We start from the raw sequence: 21,146 nt of genomic DNA, 5'->3' as shown, positions 1-21,146 counted from the left end.
TGGCCAAGTTAGTGACCCTAAGTGTAACTGCATGTGGCCTCTGAAAATAAATAAATAAATAAATAAATAAATAAATAAATAAATAAATGGACAAGAGAAATTATTTTTAAAAAATAGCTTTAATGGAATAGCTATCATAGTAGTAGGCGTTAAGAGCAGGTGCTCAGAGTCAGGGACCCTGGGTTCAAATCCAGGTTTTACCTATGATAGATCTGAGACCTTGGTCAAGTTTCTTAACATCTCTGGGCCTCAGTTTCCACATCTGTAAAATAGGGATAATACCAGCACCAACCTCATAGAATTGTATGAGGATCAAACACACTTGCAAAGTGCTTAGAGTAAGTCATGGTGCATGGTCAGCACTCAGTAAATGTTGGCTATTATTACACTACGTTAAGTGTGTGTACCAGAGAATACAAAGCAGTCTATAGACATCTTTTTAGATTCTCATGATAGGCTTGGTATCTCATTTTTCATGTAAAGAACCTGGGGCTGAGAGAGATTGCACTGGAAAAGGTAAATAGGAAAGATAAGGCGAAGTCGCAAGCGGTGTTAGTCCACTGAGCACGTGCGGAGCTTTGTTCACGTGCTGTAGGTGGGCCCCCGGCGGCTTGTGGCTTCTGCAGCCAACGCTCAGGGAGGGGTGCTCAGCACCATGAGTCGCGGCATCGGCAAGATAGACACTTACCCACTGCCCAGGTGAAGGGGAATTACTCCCAGTGCTGAGATGGAAACTTACCCACTGCCCAGGTGAAGGGGAATTACTCCCAGTGCTGAGATGGAAACTTACCCACTGCCCAGGTGAAGGGGAATTACTCCCAGTGCTGAGATGGAAACTTACCCACTGCCCAGGTGAAGGGGAATTACTCCCAGTGCTGAGATGGAAACTTACCCACTGCCCAGGTGAAGGGGAATTACTCCCAGTGCTGAGATGGAAACTTACCCACTGCCCAGGTGAAGGGGAATTACTCCCAGTGCTGGGACGGGAGAGAGATTTCCTGAGACTCTTCCTAGAGAGGGCTCTGTGATATGAGACCCAACGTCCTTGACAGGCCTGAAGTGAGCTATGACTCATCAGGTTGTTTTTCATGAAGCCCCTCTTGTGTGGGCTGGTGGCAGTGTGGCCACAGAGGTTCTTCCAGTAGACCAAACGGTGCAGCCATCCTCCGAGCTTTCTGCTGGCCTGGAGTGGATTTCAGAGGACTGAAAGAAGAATGCGCAAGCGACTATTCTTCAGTCATCCTCCTTAAATGATGTTTCAACCAAAATTTTCTTAAAAATTGAGCAACAGGGACGTGAACTGCTTATTGTACTTCCTATGTACCCAGAGTCCAGGCTCTTTAAATGTCTGTTAAAAACCAAAAAAGCGTGTTTACAGTCAGCTCTGCTGGAGATTGGATTATTATTTTCTTACAGAAGCTCAGGATCCTGGTGTAGATGCTTTCCTGATATGAGGCGCAGGGGTCGACATAGGAAGTTGTAGAATTTAGTGTCCACTTCGTTGTGTGGAAGAGGAGACAGTCAAGGCCTTCTAGTTCTCTGCCAGAGAGCATGGGCCAATGTAACTTTATCCAGAAAAATATTTCAGGCAGATATAAGCAAGTAAGCACTCATAAAAGCAATATTAAAGGTGCTAGTAAAGCAGCCTAAAATGGTTGACCTTGACTTTTTGGTGTATCCCTCAAGGTAAACTGGGAGCTAAACATTTACTTAGATAACTGATGACTTAACTTACTAGATGGGATTATGGACCATAAACTGGCTAGGTGTTGGGGAGCATCAACCAGAAATGATGATTCCTTTTCGGCAGTCACTTTACCCGGCTCATCCAAAAATTGTATCCCATAATTAAGCTGTAAATTTTAAAGTGTGGGGATCAGGGCAGAAGCCATGTTTACCCTGCTTTACTTTTCTACCTGATATCCAGTCCCTGACTTCAGGCTCTCAAAGGCGGGCTCAGGAGCTGCTTCAGCACAAGCATCGACTTAGTGGGGGATTTATGCTGATTGTACAAAGCCAACCCCATGGTCAACTCCAGTCAAAGGAAGATGGTCAGGGACCCTTTATGTTTTCTCTCAGTCTCAACTGATTCCCCCCCACACGTGCTTGCTGAGATCAAAGCGGATACAGGTGGTGCACAGGGGACAGAGGTACCTTAGGCAAGCCTGCACCTCGTAGGTGTGGCCTGGAGTGCCTTGGTTTACAGCTGATCAGGGGAGGGATTCGCATGTATTTTTAGATGGATGACCAGTGGGACAATAGCCTGTATTTCAGGAGGAGTAATGGACTATGATTTTATTTTATTTTATTTTTGGTTGCGTTGGGTCTTCATTGCTGTGCATGGGCTTTACTCTAGTTGTGGTGAGCGGGGGCTACTCTTCGTCGCAGTGTGCAGGCTTCTCAGTGCGGTGGCTTCTCTTGTTGTGGAGCACAGGCTCTAGGGTGCTTAGGCTTCAGTAGTTGTGGTGCGCGGGCTAAGTTGCTCCATGGCATGTGGTATCTTCCCAGATCAGGGATTGAACCCATGTCCCCTGCATTGGCAGGCGGATTCTTAACCACTGTGCCACCAGGGAAGTCCTGGACTATGCTTTTAAAGGACTGGATAGACCATGCTGCAGTGTGGGCCCAAGGCAGCCATGAGAATGGGTGCCATTTTCTTACCGCCTTACTAATTTTTGCAGTTTCAGCTCACTGCCAATACTCTTCTTTACTTCATGTTTTACTTTAAATGGATGTTAATGCATCTCTTTCTCTCCTTTTTTTTAAACTTCTCATAAGCAATAGTATCTGTGAAATGATAGCTTTAACATACTGTTTATTTATTTATATTTTTTAACTCATTAAGTTAAGTTCTAACTATTGGAAAAAAATTTTGTCCATGTAGCATCCCTCTCCCCACCCCCCATCAGTGGCGCCTTTGCCTGTCACCCTTTTGGCAACACTGTAGCAGAAGTCCACTATGTACTATCAAGCTGCAAAAGAATTGCTGGCATTTATTCCAGCCTCAGTGGAAAACAGAATAAACGTCTAGAGTCAAACGAACGAAAGGCTCCTGGCTGACCTGTTGGAAACAGCCCCAAATCTGACTCACTCTTCACCCTCAGCTCAGCTAGTTCTCGAGCCTGTGTGGCCAGGGCCTTGCAGGGGAAACCTGCCCTGATCCTGAATCACCCTCAGGGACTTTGTCTTGCCTCAGCCGGGCCTTGACACCATCATCTCACTGAAGCCGGGCCGGGGGCTGCTGAGTTCAGAAACTGCTTTGCTTAGAACAGGGAGAGTCTCAGAATAGGCCCTCTGTGGTACTTTCTGAGGCCAGCTGCCAGGGCCACCCTGTGACAGGGGCGCACTCTCGGGCACCCTGAAGGTAGGAGTGAGGCCAGGATGAGCTAGGGGACCCAGCGCAAGTATAAGGATTAAAATTTGTAGGATTTGAGGTGAGGATTAGAAGTAGTTGAAATGTATACAGTTTTCCGGTCCAGCTTCCCCTTCAACCAGCCAATATCACACATGCCCTGGCTCTTCTGAGGATTTGCAGACAGTGTGGTTAAAGGGGAGTGAAGGAAAGAGTGTGGGGAGAGGATGAAACAGGAGGAAGAAGGCAAAGTGGACGGGACTTTGGGTGTACTTTGTCCCACCCCGTCCTGCCCTGGCCACCCATTCCCCCAAAAGAAGTCTTGACTTTTCCTCCACCTTCAGGCTCGGCCTCAAAGTGCCATTTGAAAGGAGCAGAGTCAAGCAAAGCAATATTAGAACTACTGTTACCAACCAGGGCTCCTGGCCTCCTTAATCAATAGAAATTGATAAGAGGCCAGACAAGAAATTCAGGCAAGGCTTTATTGGGGCTTCTGCTGCAGCACGAGGGAGCGAAAACAAGAAACAGGTTCACTTACTTGCTTCCTGGGGTTTGTGTGTGTGTTTGGGGGGGTGGGCAAGCTGGTCCCTTATATGGGGTGAGGGTAGGGGTCAGGGGTCAGGCTGGAGGGTTGGCCTAGGTGGTCTGCCCACCTCCTTGGTGGTGCTGTGTGCAGGGGGCATATGGAGCACACTGCTTTTGCTCTGGGCTCCTCAGAAGTGGCAGTTGGCTTTTTGGTCTTTTTGTATCTTGTTGCCCATAATTTGCCCCAGCTGGACATGCACAGTTATTTTTAGTCCCAGGTAGTGTCTTTGTACTTTGTTGCTGGAGGAGACATTTGTCTAGGTGCAAGTACTGCTGCAAAGGGTCCCAGGTTTCAGGTCCAAGGCTGTCTCACTACTTTGCTCCCAATTTGGACATGAAGCTACATGTATGGATGGTTTTATTTTACTAAGAATTTCTTGATATGAATGAGCCGCCTTCGATATTTTTGCTCTTTGTATAGCAGTAACTCGAATTCATTTCCATGGAAATATGGTGACTTCCCATATTATTCAAACAACTATTTAAATAAATTTAGCAAGAGAATTAATTACGGCCATGTCCCAATTCCCATGATGTAGTACTGATACTCTGTATTCCTTAAATTTATAAACTTACTAGTAAAAATTCAGAAACTGCTAATCTGAGTTTTTTTTGTAACAATCACACTTTAGTATGCCATCTGTAAAAACTTCTACTGCCCCTCCTGTAGACTTCCAGAAGACCTACAAAATGAATCTGGAAATTTCCAAGTTGTTTTATGTAAGTGTTGTAAGATTTATCTTTGTTTGCATCTTCTGATAATTATTAATTGCTAAACATCAAGAAAGAGAACAGTTTTTACATGAACAAAGATGAAGACTAAGCTCAGGAAAAAAAACCCAAAGTGGTATTACAGCTTTATTATAAAGTTATGGCATTAATCAGTTCTTCTACATATTTATAGTCAAACTTGAGCTAATTAAGACTTTGACTTCTACTGAAAACAATTAACCCTTCCTTAAACTGAGGGTGAACCAGCTTGGAGATAGGTCATTGTCATATCAACAAGAATCTATAGGACCAGAGCTGATTCTCAGGGCTCCTTGTCCTCTCCCCAAGTCTTAGTCAAAGAAAATGGACTTCATACGCCCGGAGGACCATTCCTCAATCAAAGGAATAGGAGTGTTTTATTTATACCAGTGACAGACAACTCTTGTAACTGGTGAGTCTGCAGACAAGTTTTTACTAACGATACATGGTGATATAAACCAACAATCTAATTCATCCAGGATCCCTCATCTACAATTCTGAAGTCAAAAAACTAAGAATGCCAAAATGTGTGTATATATATATATGTATATATATATATATTTATTTATGAGGGCAACCAATTTTTTTTATTGTGGTTAAGTATACAATACACAATAAAGTTTACCATTTTAACCATTCTTGAGTAAACATATTAGTGCATTTAGTACAGTCACATTATTGTGCAGCCAGCATTGCCGTCCATCTCCAGAACATTTCTCATCTTTCCAAACTGAAGCAGCATAGCCATTAAACAACAGCTCCCCACTCCCCTCTCCTCCTGGCCCTGGCAGCCACCATTCTACTTTCCATCTCGATGAATTTGCCTATTCTAATTTGCCTATTCTTATTCTCATATAAGGGGAATTTTACAGTATTTGTTCCTTTGTTGACTGGCTTATTTCTCTTAGCGTAAGGTCTTCAAGGTCCATCCATGCTGTAGCATATGTCAGAGTTTGCTTTGTATACTGCATTTTGTTTATCCATTCATCTGTTGATGGATACTTGTGCTGCTCCCACCTTTTACCTGTTGTGAATAATGCTGCAATGTACGTGGGTATGCAAATATCTCTTTGAGACTCTGCTTTCAATTCCTTGGGATTTATATCCAGAAGTGAAATTATTGGATCATATGATATTTCTATTTTTAATACTTTGAGGAACTTCCATACTGTTGCTGTAACAGCTGTACCATTTTTACATTCCTACCAGAAGTGCACAAGGATTTCAATTTCTCCACATCCTCACAAATGCGTTCTTTCTGGTTTTTTAATAATAGCCATCCTATATATGTGAAGTGGTATCTCCTTTTGGTTTTCATTTGCATTTCCCTGATGATTTCTGAGGTTGAGCATTTTTCATAAGCTTGTTGGCCATTTGTATATCATCTTTGGAGAAATTCCTATTCAAGTCCTTTGTCCATTTTTAATCAGGTTGTTATTTTGTTGCCAAGCTATAAGAATTCTTAACGTATGTTAGATTTAATCCCCTTATCAGATATATGATGTGTAACTATTTTCTACCATTTCATAGGTTGCCTTTTCATTCTGTTGATTATGTCCTATGATGCACAAAACTTTTTAATTTTGATGTAATCCAATATATCTATTTTTCTCTTTTGTTACCTGTGCTTTTGGTGTCATACCAAGAAATTAGTGCCAAATACAATACAATTTCATGAAGATTTCTCACTATATTCTCTTATAAGTATTTTATGGTTTTGGCTCTTATAGTTAGGTCTTTGATCCATTTTTGAGGTTACTATTGCATATGGTGTAAGGTAAGGGTGCAACTTCTTTTTTTTTCCAAAACATTTTTTTATAACTAATTTGGCAGCAAAACCTGACTTACACTTATATGAAGCTGTTTATTGTCTTCATATGTGTGAATATTCATACCCTTCACTGCAAAAATATTTGATTTCAAGATGCTACCCCAGAATCCATTGGATCTATTACATGAGGTCAAAATCCAAAATTTTCAGAATTCCAAAATGTGCCTGCCTCCAAAAATTTCAGATATATGGTATGGTGGACCTCCAGCACATTTTTCAGTGAATATCAAGCTCTGGAATTTTCAAGCTGGGAGAGACAGAGCTCCAGACGATGTCAGCGTGTAGAACTGTATCACCCTATGGGTGAGTAGAATGAGGCCCAGGGCCACGGGTGTCACGCGAATTGTAGGATTAGGGCTGTAACTCAAGTCTCACACCAAACTCAACAAAAGTGCATTTTTGAGTCTGATCATTTTTAAAACAAATTTATGATCTAGTTAAAATAATGAAGCTTAAATGACTTATGGTGGTATCAAGAAAAGCCAAAAATAATTCTTAAAACAGGCAATCAAAATGAATTACATCTATGGTAATAAAATACTTTGAGCTAATGGTTGTAAATGATTATGTCTAAAGGAGTACAGTAATTATTCACACAGTATAAGATGCATTATTCATTTACTTATCCATTCAATAAGCATTTATTAAGCATCTACTAAGTGTCAGATACATGCGTAGGAACTGGATAGGCTCTTCTAAAAAGTATGCTTCGTGCATTTTATTGGAGTTTTTGGTGTGTGTGTTCTAACTCCCAACACATATTTATTGAATCGTTGCTATGTCTGATGAACTGTAGACTCTGAATCTGGAGATATCTTGTATTAGGTCAAGCAGCATTCCCTCAGCGTTGCACAGGAGAAGGAGGCTGACGTCTCAAGGGTACGAGATGCCGCCTCTTAGCCTTCTCGCCGTCTCTGCTGCCCCCTTGCTGGTCTGAACCACTACCTTGCACACAGGCTACTGCAGTTGCTGTATAAGGTGTGTCCTTGCTTCAGTCATTGTTCTCAGAATAGCAGCAGGAGGGAGTTGTTGGAAATTTACATGAGCCAGATCACATGTCCTCAAAACCCTGCCATGATTCCCATTTTCCTCAGAAAAAGAGTCAGCGTCCTTAGGATGGCCTACCAGCGCCTTCCCCCTCATGCCTCCTGCCCTCGGCTCTGCCCTCTGCTCGGGCTGCGCCCTCTGCCTGCAGCACTCTCCCCGGGAATCTGCATGACTACCGCCCTTCTCCTTAAAGCCTGTGCTCAAGTGAGCTGCCCTGATGACCTTACTTAAAATTGCAGCCCGCTCTGCCTCCACCACCCCCGGCACTCCTGATCTTCTCCTCGCGGATCTTCTTTTCACCTTGTGAGAAGCAGGATAACTTACCTGTTCGTGATGTGAATGGCTGTTGTCTGTTCCTACACGGGCAGGAGCCTCTTTGTTCACTGATGCCTCCCAAGCACTTAGAACAGTACCCAGCACATGCAGGTGCCCTGGAAACAGACGAACGAATGAAGAGTGCATTGTGTGGCTGGAGTGCAGAGTGACAGGTGACCAGGCTTCAGAGGGAGGAACAGGTAATTTCTGTGTTCAAGCTTGGTCCCCACAGACCAGAGTAGGAGGTCATAGACAGGCTTAAGGGGGTGAGTGTCATGGTCCAGGCTCCACCTGCTCCAGAGCAGAGAGTGGACTGGAGGGGGAAGGATTAGAGGTGGGAGCCCAGGTGACTCTTCCCCACGACACATTCTTCTTATTACCACGTGTCTTCCTCGGAGTACGTTGAGGATCACTCAGTTCAGTGGTCCTCAAACAGGGGAGCTTTTATCTCCTGGAAGACATTTGGCATTATCTGGAGATATTTTTGATTATCAACTGGGAGGGTGCTACCGGCATTCCTGAGGCCAGGACGCTGCAGTGACAGACACCTCAACTAAGAATTATCCAGCCCCAAATGTTAACAGTGCCGCGACAGAGAAACCCTAGTGTAGAAGGTTCAAAGGACCAACTCTCAAATCTGAAGGCAGCTTTGTTGACGATAGAAACCAAGCAGGTATCTTCTGTGGCTCTCCTGGTCCCTTGGGTGCCTCATTGCTCACCTGCACTCCCATCGCCTCCATCACCTCTCTCCCTGTCTGCTCACCTCTGTCCCCTGTCTCCTGCGTCACTGTTGTTCCGAGCAAGTGGCGGCCCCGCAGAGGAACGTGCAGGAGCTAGGGACGGTGAGGGATGCCGCCAGGGCAGCGTTTGCTTGTTTGTTCAGGCTTCACGTGGAAGGTGGAGTCAGACAAGCAGAGCCTGACTGTCTGGTTTGTTCTGGTAGTAATTCCCCTGTAAACACTCTGACCAGCCTGGATGTTCCTGCCCTGGGGTGGAGGCAGCAGGCTTGGCAGTATGTTTCTGTCTTCTAGGGTCCGGTTAGGCTGTGTGGATCCTTCAGAATTCCTGAGGCTATGGGATTTGGAATACTGTGGAGTGGATTTTGAAACAGCCAGGGATTTTGTAAAGAGTATCGCTGGAAGTCTCAGGCAGAGAGCCCTGGTAAACAGGAGCAGAAGGCCGTGAGCACTTCCTGCTGCAGACTCGGGTCCTTTGTGCTAAGCACTCTGCATGCAGGATCCCTTTTCTCCTCCCACAGCCCTGGGGGGTCCCCAGGCGGGGCTGGCTCCTGGGGCGTGAGCTCTGCCTAGTTGCACAGGGCCCTGTGCTCTGGAGGGGCCCTGTGCTTGGTTTAGTGCTTGCTGTCGTCATCTTAAAATGCTTAATCATTTTTAAACAAGGGGGCCCTACGTTTCCATTTTGTATTGGGCTCTGCGAATCATAAGACAGGTCCTGTTCCCCAGTCATCAGTGCTCGCGAATCCCTGGGGAGATTCATGCCTTCCCTCCCTCCTGTTTCCACCCTAGCCTAGGCACCTGAGCCCCTGGCCCACCTCCAGACCGCCTAGGCACCGGAGCCCCCGTCTGCTGAGGAGGGGCAAGGGCAGGGGGCCCCTGCTGTTTCCCCCACACCCTCTCCCAACTCTCCGTCTTCCCTCTGGGTGAAATCTCTTTCCCTCTCGCCGTTTATTACCTTTTACCTGGGGTGCTCCTTAGTATCACACCTTTAATAAGATTAGGTTTATAGGAGAAGGCCATCACCCTGTCATGTTTGATCTTTGGTACCATGTCCTAGGTGCACATCCACAGAGAAGGGAAATACCTCTGTGGGAAAGAGAGTTTGCTCCAGACTTGCCCTGCCTGAATCCTCATTTTATCTCCATCATCTGCTCACTCTGGGACTTGGGGCAAATAATGTAAACTGTCTGTGCTGTAATTTCCTTATTTATTCAACAGATATTTACTGTCCCCACTTACGGCCTGGTGCGGTCCGAGGGCCTCCTCCTGAGTCCCCGTGAGCCTTCCTGGGCACGTGTGCAAAGCTCTGGGTGCAGGGCTGGGAATGCCTGGGAGAACCGTCCCTGCCCATTTACAGGACTTGCTTGTTTGACTCAGAAAGGGTTTCTCAAATTTGCACTTATTTTTGGCCATCTGCTCATCAGGCCTTTGACTTTCTAATCTACTAGGGCAGAGTTTTCCAACATTTAGTTGAAGAACCCCTGCATTAGAATCAGCCTGGAAATCTGAATCTTCAGCAGCCTGACTAAAGTCTGAGGACACACACTAGCTTGGTAACAGCTTGATAGGGGTTGGTTCTCAACAAGTGATTCTCAGCCCTGGGCAGCTAAACATAACTATGCCCAGCTCCACTCCAGAGCAATTGAGAGGAATTTCTGAGTGGGGTCCAGGCATCCATGGTTTGGCTTGGTTTGGTTTGGTTTGGACCATGCTGCACAGCTTGCGGGATCTTAGTACCCCAACCAGATAGGGAACCCGTGTCCTCAGCATTGAAAGCACAGAGTCCTAACCACTGGACCACCAGGGAATTCCCTGGGGCATCCCTGTTTTGTTTTGGGTTTTTTGGCTGCTTCTGGTCTTAGCTGCGGCACGCGGGATCTTTGCTGCGGCACGTGGGTTTCTCTCCAGCTGTGGCATGCAGGTTTTCTCTTTTCTAGTTGTGGCGCATGGGCTCCAGGGCATGTGAGCTCTGTAGTTGTGGCACATGCAGGCTCTCCAGTTGAAGCCCAAGGGCTCAGTAGTTGTGACGCACGGGCTTAGTTGCCCTGTGGCATGTGGGATCTTACTTCCACAACCAGGGATTGAACCCGCGTCCCCTGCATTGCAGGAAGGATTCTTTACCACTGGATCACCAGGGAAGTCCCCTAGACATCCCTGTTTTAAAAACACTTTCCATGTAGGTTTCGATGGACAGTAAGGGTTAGAGCAATTGCTCTTTGCCCTCTACCATATATCAGTGCACCAGAATTAAGAACACTAATAAGTATCAATACCAACCCCCTCCCTGCTGTCAGTCTTCCCTTCTTGGGCCAAAAATAAAACGATTTTATTCCCCGAATAGTTCTCTTTGTCAGATACAGCCTTTCCTTCTGAGAGTCGGCAGTGCTAGCACATCAAAGTGGTAACAGACAACACAGCAAATAAGTTGTGACACAGGGATGTAACTAAGAGACTCAGGGGAAGGCACAAGCAGCAACTTCATAGCTCCTGGTGCTGACCCTGCCCAAGGACAGAATCTGACCACATGCACAGCAAGTTGCTCTCCATTGAGATGTAAACTTAATAAAAACCTGCTGGTTAAAATAATAACAACTTAATATCTATTGGTTAGTTTCCTAAGTGCCAGACACTGAGTCAGGTGTTTGAATATATGATTGCATTGAATCCTCGTAACAGTGCTGTGATGTGTGTGCTGATATTCTCTCCAGTTTACAGGTAGGGCAACTGAAGCTTTGAAAGATTAAATGCTGGCCATGTCACAGAGCTGGGATATAAATCCAGTCCATGTACTTAACCACTCAATGAACTAGTGGAAAATAACCAGTGTCCTTTAGGTCTGTGTTCATACTCATGATACTCATGGACTAGATCTCCCCATGCCCAGGTTTCAGGACTGTCACAGAGAGGATTGAAAGGGTGCTGTTTCCCACTCCCTGATCTGAATATAAAATCTGGGCAAAGGACTGGTGAGAATTTGATCTTGGCCGCTAGGATTTTTATGTTGAAGTGGGTGGTTGCTCTCTACTGCCATCTGCTGGCTGTCTGGACCAAGCACGGGCCAGAACCCCACATTTCTCTAGTAGAGTGAGTGACAGAGGAGGCCCCCATGTCCAAAATGTGCACCCCTCACCAATCAGCAAAATGCCTCCAGTTCATTCTGTCAAAAGTCTCCAAAACTTGCACTTTTTCAGGAGAAATGAGAATTTCTGTAGTTTAAAATGATTAGGATGGTTTCCCCTGGCTCTCTTTTCACTCTTGGTGGATTTCTAACCATATTCTAAATAATACCTTATATTTGTCTGACTCCCAGAGCGAAGATAAAGAAGCAAAGACAGCTTAACACCTCCCAACGCAATGGTCACCTCGGCCAGCCCGGCTAGGAAACAGTGGTTAAGTTACTGTTCTCTGCATTTGTGCCAGAGAAGTTAAAGCCAAGCCTGGATAGACAGGAGAAGGGACATACTGTCAGAACCTTGTCAGAAATCTGCCACTCATCAGGGTCTCTCCACAGTGTGCGCAGAAGAGCCAGGCAGCTCTGTTCACCAGTCTGGCCTGCAAAACAGCAATCAGACATGATGAAAACGGGACATTATTAGGAAACTTGAATACAGCTCTCTACCCGCTGAGGTGTCCTCAGGAAGTTACTCCTATTTTCAACGGTTCTCTTGGAAATGAGAGTGGCCTAGCGTCCTGTTTCTGTAGGTAGACCCCTGGGGTCGTCTGATGTGACAAAATCCAATTTATCTGTTTGAAGAACTGAGTGTGTGTGGAGAGCCTTCTCTGAGTTGGTTTCCAGAGAAGATGTTCACATCTCATTAGGTTTATGTTGTAAACAATGAAAATGAAACGCCTCCTCCCCTGGTTCTCTCTCCTTCTCCCCCTGCCCCTACTTAGTCAGAAATAATCCGTATCAGTTTAACTTCATTGCCTTTGCCGCGTGTAAAGCTTTTCCCTCGTGTTGGTTAGTTCAGTGGAAGCCTTTTTTCAAATGAAATCTGCTATAAAACACAGACTGTGAGTTGTTGAGGGAAAAGCAGGGGTGGGAGCCTCAGATTCTGTCGTTGTCTCTCATTTCCCTGCAGTCTCCTTACCAGGCCCCTGAGGCTCTTCTAGGAATCCGAGAACTCCCTGGACACAGTCTGAAAACACAGCCGGGTGCTGCGTAGCTTGACTGCCTCATCAGTCGAGGCTGGGGTGGAAGCTCTTCTTTGTTCTAAACCTCTTAAAGACAAAGCAAATATTTTTAAAATGTTAACGCTTATCAGTTCCATGTAGTGTGTTGTCTGTGATAATACTCTTGACCTTTCTGAATTTGTTCCCCAAACAAGAAGTTAAAAAATAGTGAGGGTGGTGGGGAGAAAAATATTTGTACACTGGATCAAATACAGTGCTGGTTCTTTGGGAGAAATTTTGTTTTCAAGCCATTTAGTCTTAGGGGATGAGACACACTGTTGGAGGAAATGGGAAGAAATGGACTGTTCATGCTTGTAGTGGAGCTGAGGGTGCCAGGCCTGCTTTAGAAAGCTTGAGTCTTTAGGACAATCAATTTAATTATAAAGGGATTGTGCTTTGAATATTTTGATAACAGTTAAAATATGTAACACATTGCTAAGATATATGTATATATACATATATAGTTGTATATATGGATGTATATATCTTTTATTGATATATATAATTGACATGTAACATTAATTTCAGGTATACAACATAATGATTATATATAATGTATATGTATAATATATGTATTATATTACATATATTGTAATATTATATATGTATTATACATATAATGTATATATTTGTCTCAAAATAATGACCGCAGTAAGTCTAGTTAGTGTCTATCACCACACAGTTACAATTTTTTTTTCTTATGATGAAAACTTTTAAAATCTACTCTCCTAGCTACTTTCAAATATACGTTACAATGTTACTAAATGTACATTGTACATGTACATAATGCTGTACATTATACCCCAAGGACCTGTTTACTTTATAGCTGGACGTTTGTGCCTTTTGACCACCTTCACCCATTTTGCCTACTGCCCACCCCAGCCTCTGGCAATCACCAATCTGTTCTTTTTGTTTGTGAGTTGTGTTTTTGTTTTTGTTTTTTAGATTCCACATATAAGTGAGATCATACAATTTTTGTCTTTCTCTGTCTGACTTACTTCGCTTAGCATTATGCTCCCGAAAGTCACCCATCTTGTCCCAAATGGCAAGAATTCCTTTGTTGGTGGCTGAATAATATTCTATTGTATATGTATATATCACATTTTCTTTATCCATTAATGGACAGTTAGGTTGTTTCCATGTTGTGGCTATTGTGAGTAATGTTGCAGTGAGCATGGGGGTGCAGATATCTTTTAGTTAGTGTTTTTTGTTGACTTCAGATAACATTCAGAAAGGGAATTGCGGGATCATATGATAATTCTCTTTTTAATTTTTGAGGCCCCTCCATGCTGCTACCCATACTGGCTGCACCAGTTTACATCCCCACAGTGCACAAGGGTTCCCCTTTCTCCACATTCTTGCCAACACTTATTATTTCTTGTCTTTTTGAAAAAGTAATTGCCATTGTAATAAGTGTAAGATAATGTGTCATTGTGGTTTTGATTTGCATTTCTCTGATGATTAGGGATGTGGAGCATCTTTTCATGTATCTGTTGTCCATCTGTATGTCTTCTTTGGAAAAATGTCTAGATCCTCTGCCCATTTTTTAATCAGATTGTTTGGGGTTTTTTGCTATTGACTTGTATGAGCTCTTTACATATTTTGGTTATTAACCCTGTATTACATGTATGATTTGCAAATATTTTCTCCCGTTCAGTATGTTGCCTTACCATTTTGTTGATGGTTTCCTTTGCTGCACAGAAGTTTTCTAGTTTGATGTAGTCCCACTTGTTTATTCTTGCTTTTGTTGCCTTTGCTTTTGGTGTCAGAGCCAAAAAATCATTGCCAAGACTGATGTGAAGGAGTTTACCGCCTATGTTTTCTTCTAGGAATTTTATGGTTTCAGGTCTTATGTTCAAGGTTTTAATCCATTTTGAGTTTATTTTTGTATGTTTCTTTTGCATGTGGCTGTCTAGTTTTCCCAATACCATTTATGAAAGAGATTGTCCTTTCGCTGTTGTATATTCTTGTATACGTCATTTTAATTGGTTTTGGCATGTAAATATCTGCTTACAAATGTCTGGCTCCTCCTTAGAATGCAAACTCCATAAGGGCATGAGCCTGGCTTGTTCACTCTTCAAGCTCCACTCTTGGGCATGAAATAGGTGCTAAAAAAATTGTGTGTGTAAATGAATGAATATATCCCTCCTTCTTTGTTCTCCTCAAGGATGGGGATGTTGTCTTTTATTTCTTGGTATCTCCAAAGACTCAAAAAATGTTTGTGATGTTAATATTTTATTCGTTCAACAATTCTTATTGAGCGTCTACCACATGCCAGCCACTGTGCTAGGTTCTGAGGATACAGAAGTGTATAAAACTGAGAAAACCCTTGTCTCCACAGACGTTAGTGAGAGGAAATGGACAATAAATATAATCAACAAGTAAATTATTTGATGTTTTTTGCCAGTGTTGAAATACAATTACTATCCCTCTTTACTTCCTGTTTCTGAAGAACAAAGTGTTATATTTTTCCTGTGATAAAATAATTGATGATGCAAAGCCTGATGGGGAGACAGGAAATTCACCCCCCTCCTAGAGAAAATAGGAACATATTAATAAAGGCTTGGGAAGAAGATAAGGACAAGAAAGGGACAGTAGCAAAAGGACTGTTTCCTCCCCTGCTGAGCTTCCTGCCCCGTCATCATATGCCGACTGCTTTCCCCACGCATCTGTCCTTTTCAACCTTGAAAGCCCATCCTGATGTTTGCAGCGGAGTATTTTGAGTGGTTGACCCTGAACTAGCCGTTGCCAAGGTATCCCTACTTACTGCTCACAGCAGGAATAATAAATCTGCCTGCGTGCTGTCTCCTTCCATTTCAAGACATATAACGATGACTTCAGAGTAGGGAGTGAAGAGAGTTATCTCGTGTCATAGTAGCCTTGTACCTTAAAAAAAAATACGTTTCATAAATTCATTATCTCATTGGATCCTTTTAGGACCACAGTGAGTTTAGATGAGGATTTCAGGTACAGTGTCCAGATACCCCCAATTAAACCTGATGTTGTCCCAGCATCTGTCCTGGATTTTTTAAAAATAGACTTTATTTTTTTAGAGCAGTTTTAGGTTCACAGCAAAACTGAGTGTAAGGGTGCAGAGATTTCTCATATACCCTTGTCCCCATACACACACCGACCCCCTAACAACATTGCCCATCAGAATGGTACATTGGTTACAGTGGATAAACCTGCGTTGACATCATCATCCAAGGCCTATATAGCTCACATGAGGGTTCCCTCTTGGTATTGTGTATTCTCTGAGTTTTGACACATATATAACAACATGTGTCTACCATTATAGGTCCTACAGAGTTTCATGGTCCTAAAAATCCTGTGTGTCTGCCTGTTCGTCCTCTGTCCTAGACCTTTCATTCTACAATAAAGTGTCATTATAATTTTAGATTTGAAAATATTTTTGATAGAATTATTTAATAGGTCTTTCAGCATAGTAAAGCTGCTTTCTTGGTTAATAAATATTTCAAAAACTTAGGTAAATTTAATTATTTTTAAGGCCTACTTTTACTTGCAGAGGGGTCCTGATTTGGATGATAAATTACATGGTCTCTATAAGTATAGTCTGCGTTTATGGGGAGAAAAACTGGTCCCCAGAGACAAAGGGACTCTCCTGGCCAATCAGGTGTACAGCAGGATGGAAGTCCAGGCGCTCTGACTTCTGGTACTGTCAACATCAAAGACACAAAGCCAGCTGGGGACGTAGCTCAGATCTCAAAGCTGACCCTTCCTTGCATAGTTTAAAGTAGTTATGAAAGTGGGATTACTTCTGTACTTCTAATTCAGAGGTGAGAAAATTCACTGTGTAAGTAAATAAATAGTGTACCCGGTGAGGAACAGAACAGACCGAGAGAAGCCCAGGAGACAAAAGCTCAGGCAGGCAAGTGAGGATCTGCCTAAAGAGGATGGAACACTACGGAGGAGGAAAGTTGGGTTTAAAAGGAGTACTGTGCTTTTAAAGAAGATTCCATAAATTGTTAATCAGTGAAGAATAACATCTTCAAATGTTTGATGATATCCTGAGACTGAAATTAGAGTTTCATTTGCATGTTTCTGGGACATGGTGCATCTGTTTATCCAGCAGAATGAGTCTAGGTTCTGATCAAATACATAGGAAACTTGCCTAATATGATAATTAACCATTCTGTAGTATCACCCACGTATAATTTTATTACAATGTTGACATCCTAAAGATTGAAGTGATGATTAATTTTTCCATAGCAAATCAGAAGGAAATTGTTTCAAAAAGGGTTAGGTTTTCATAAAGACCAATTCCTGCTCTTATATTCACTTTAAAACTTATTTAAGATAGACCCTGCTGTGGGACTTCCCTGGTGGCGCAGTGGTTAAGAATCCGCCTGCCAGTGCAGGGGACATGGGTTCAGGCCCTGCTCCAGGAACATCCCACATGCCATGGAGCAACTAAGCCAGTGAGCCACAACTATTGGGCCCACACGCCACAACCACTGAAGCTCGTGCGCCTAGAGCCTGTGCTCTGCAACAAGAGAAGCCATCACAGTGAGAAGCCCTTGCACCACAACAAAGATTAGACCCCACTCGCCACAACTAGAGAAAGTCCACGCGCAGCAGTGAAGACTCAATGCAGCCAATAAATAAATTAATATAATTTAATTTATTAAAAAAAAAAAGATAGACCCTGCTGTAAAAACACACAGTTAGCCTAAGTCAGACAGGAAAGAGTGATTGCTCTTCTACAAAACAGATCACGAGGGGTTGGGGGAACAACTAACACGCAGAAGGCAGTGGTCAGTAACACAGAGTGGTGTGCGGAGTTGGTTCTCCACCCCCGGGCAGCGTCCAGATGTGTTGCCTTAGATGCTATCCTAGTGACAGGGTTTTAAGTTCAGGTGTTTCATTTGTGAATGGTGTGGAAATGGGCTTTTATTTCCCTCGTTTGTTTTCATCAGGCCTTTCTATCCGGAGCGTGTGCTGGAAAGCAGACCGCCTTCTAGCAGGGACCCAGGACAGCGAGATATTTGAGGTGATCGTGCGAGAACGGGACAAGCCGATGCTGATCCTGCAGGGCCACTGCGAGGGGGAGCTCTGGGCTCTGGCCCTGCACCCCAAGAAGCCCCTGGCTGTGACAGGCAGCGACGACCGCTCCGTCAGGTGAGGCCCCGCCGTGGCGGCTGTCACCTCCCTCACCACCCTGGGATAACAGATCGATTTTGCCCGAATTTGCTTGTTACTTTAAGAGAAGGATAACCCACAGTGCAGAACCTCACAATTTCCAAACAGAATGGTAAGACATTTCACTTACCAGTGGTTGACTTCTTGACCTTTTGTTGTTGCTCTCTTTCTTTGGCTCCACCTTAAGTCAAGAACATGTTCTTAGAAGTGAAAATACACGACTGCTGGTTAGGTTGGCCTCCAGGTCTCTTCCAGCTGAAGACGTGAGCAGAGTGCACTCATCTGTGATAAGGTCATATCTCCCCCTCGTACCTTCGGTCCTGCTGGGGGCAGCGTGGCAGTTTCACAGCTGAGTCATCGGTCATCCGTTTAGTCGCAGGCTAAACATCACCAAGAGGACTGAAATTCTAATTCTCAAAGTCATCTTTAGCACTTGAGTCATTAATTCTTTCTTTGCTCAAAATTCCACGTGAAAATTTACAGTGTCCTCCAATCAAAGGAAAGTACCGGTTCCTAAGAAAATATGCCCATTTTATTGGGGCCTCACAGGTTCCTGCTGTGGATCACTTGTTGTTTGAGAGCGTGACAGAAGTAAAATGAGCGAAATGATTCTGCTTCCGGTGTTCTTGAGCCTGTTGAAGGACTGATTTGAAAGTGTGAGATAAAGACTCTTACGCAGATCCCAGTATTTCCGTATTTACTTCTGAGCTTTAAATGTGCTAACAGCAAGCGGACCAGAAAGAGAGTCCGTGACAGTGAGAGGAAGAGACTGATTGATCTGTTGGGTTTGAATAGCTAAAGTGGAGCCCTGTACACTAGACTGAAGGTCCCTGCTCCCCGTCCCCGTCCTTATTCTATATGTTTGTGAATGGAATCAAGATGCAATCAGTATACTCATTAGTAAAGCGTAAATCCGAAGATAAAACGATTTTTTACTTTCTACGGAGCGCTGAAGCCTTAGCAATTCAGAAAATCAGTGAAAACGAATGCAGTTGTCTCTTCACGTGACATAAACGTTTATTTGGCTTATCCTTCTCTTCGCGCACTTCCTTCTCCTCTCTTCCTTTTCCTTCCGTTACTCTGAGTCAAACCAGTGCCGCCAAGTTATTCAGACACCCGAGAAACTTGATTCATACCCGTCCAGATAGAAAGGGTTTTAGGAAAGTTTTTGCCTTTTGTACTTTAACAATTGTGTTGAGTCTTAGAATTGCAAAGAGCCTTTACTGCCAGCATTCGTATTACCCCCCCTTAACCATGAATTGGGCTGAAATTTTAAATGGGATTTTACACTGTGTATTGAAATTTATGAAGGGTATAAGTCATAATTTCTTGAGAAAGATTAGCTTAGTGGCTTTATAAGGATAGTGCAGCTCCCTGAGGAGTGATGGTTTCTTCATGCAAGTCAAGCAACGCTTACCTTGCTTAAAATAGTGCAAGGCTAAAAACAGCACGAGATTATGAATAATGGACAAGGTATTGAACACATACCGTAAGCTTTAGGCTGAAGAGTGCAGGCTGCCTGAAGAATGGGTAAACTATTCCCTGCACAGCCCTGCGTTGCACGGCACGGGGCCCTCATCCCCCCGATGGTAGAATGCGTTTAGAGAAACTGAACCACGTCTGACTTACTCTGGACTCTTGATCACAGAACTTAGATTCTCAGACCCCCTTGCAGGGACTGTTTTTTGCCTGTTAAGAGCAGACTGTCTTCAAAGTAGTAACAGAGAGAGGTCAGAAACCACAATTGCACCTCACATGGAAACCCTTATTTGTATCTTCAAATATTTAGTTCATGTTCTGTCACTTCAAGGTGCCTGGATTACATATTTCAGGAGCTGCTGAAAACCCTGTGTTAGCGGCACTCGCACTTGACCTCTGTTTCTCCAGCAGTAGCTGTGTTTATCAGCCAGGGACACTGTGAAGTATTCCACCCCCCACCAACCAAGAGGGGACCTATCCGCAGTGGGGTGCCCAGGAAGCTTCTGGGGAGTGACAGCATACGACTGTGTACAGCCATCTTTAGAACCATCCTGGGCAGTGGTATCATTCATTCTTCCCCACCTCAGATACTTTTTCCTGCTCAGGAGGCCAACAAATGTAATGTGTATTTCAATCTGTATGTGCTTACATAACGCAGTTACTAGAAGGGTACTGGGTAATTTTTTTAACAGCATCTAGTAGTACTTCTTATCCTGTCAGTGTTAACAACCACGATTGGTATAAATCAAGAACAATTTTTAATCTCCAAAGAGAAAAATGTAATTTTGTGTAGTGTTTACAATTTCCTTATTTTATGAATCTCAAAATCTTTGGAAATGTTATCTCATTTTATATTTCTTGCTGGGTATTTCAAATGGTGAAAATCACGCAAAGATAAACTAAACACCTCCCCAGATTCCCAGACATGCCGAGAGGAAGGACACTGGTGAGAGGTTACTGCATCCTTTCTTGTTATTATCACAGCGGTGAATAGGCCTTCGGCCTGGGGCTGGCTGATGACTGAGAAGCTGTTTTGTTTTGTCTCTGACTTTGAACTATGCTTAGGTTGTGGAGCCTGGCGGACCATGCCTTGATCGCCCGCTGTAACATGGAGGAAGCGGTTCGCAGCGTCGCTTTCAGCCCTGATGGATCTCAGTTGGCCCTGGGCATGAAGGACGGATCTTTCATTGTTCTCCGAGTCAGGCACGTACTGATGTTGAAAATGACATTAGGGATATTCTTTTGTTAAAATTAATCCTGGTCAAAATGTATGCCAGGACCTTAGGAAAAATACATTTACTGTTTTGAATAAGAACACTATAGATTTGCAATCCCCCATCTATAATTCCAAAATCCAAACACTCTGAAAATCCAGAGTTCTTTGGTAACTTATTTGGCAGCACTGCCTGACCCAGTGAACTGCTGTGAGATTGTTTACAGTCTATTAATCTCTTAGTAGGAATAATCATGTATCATGTGATTTGCTGCAAAAATGTTAATGTGTTCAAAAGGGGTTGCCTCCCTAGCTCCTACTGGGGGTGTTATATAATATATTATATGCAAACCTTTCTAAAATCCAGTGGGTAATGAACTCCCAAGCTCATCTGGTCCCAAGGGTTTTAGATAAGCCCATTGGGGCTTGTAATAAGCCAAGAAAAGAGGAAGAAAGAAGAAAGCAGCCTCCAACAGCACCAGATTTTTAGAGGTGAGATTGAGT

General features: G+C 43.6%; 1 protein-coding gene across 1 annotated transcript in view; it reads left to right on the top strand.

The window, feature by feature from the left end:
* Positions 1–21,146, top strand: part of EML6 (EMAP like 6) — a 247,629-nt gene that overhangs the window by 118,416 nt on the left and 108,067 nt on the right. Inside the window, exons 7-8 of the mRNA XM_057743235.1 lie at positions 17,728–17,929; positions 20,495–20,632. Coding sequence (XP_057599218.1) covers positions 17,728–17,929; positions 20,495–20,632 — 340 coding nt within the window. The remainder of the gene's footprint in view (positions 1–17,727; positions 17,930–20,494; positions 20,633–21,146) is intronic.

This window comes from Hippopotamus amphibius, chromosome 7, assembly GCF_030028045.1.
Source record: "Hippopotamus amphibius kiboko isolate mHipAmp2 chromosome 7, mHipAmp2.hap2, whole genome shotgun sequence".
Classification (NCBI taxonomy): Eukaryota; Metazoa; Chordata; class Mammalia; order Artiodactyla; family Hippopotamidae; genus Hippopotamus; species Hippopotamus amphibius.
Note: the sequence above shows the minus strand (reverse complement) of the source record. Positions and strands in the feature narration are given on the sequence as shown.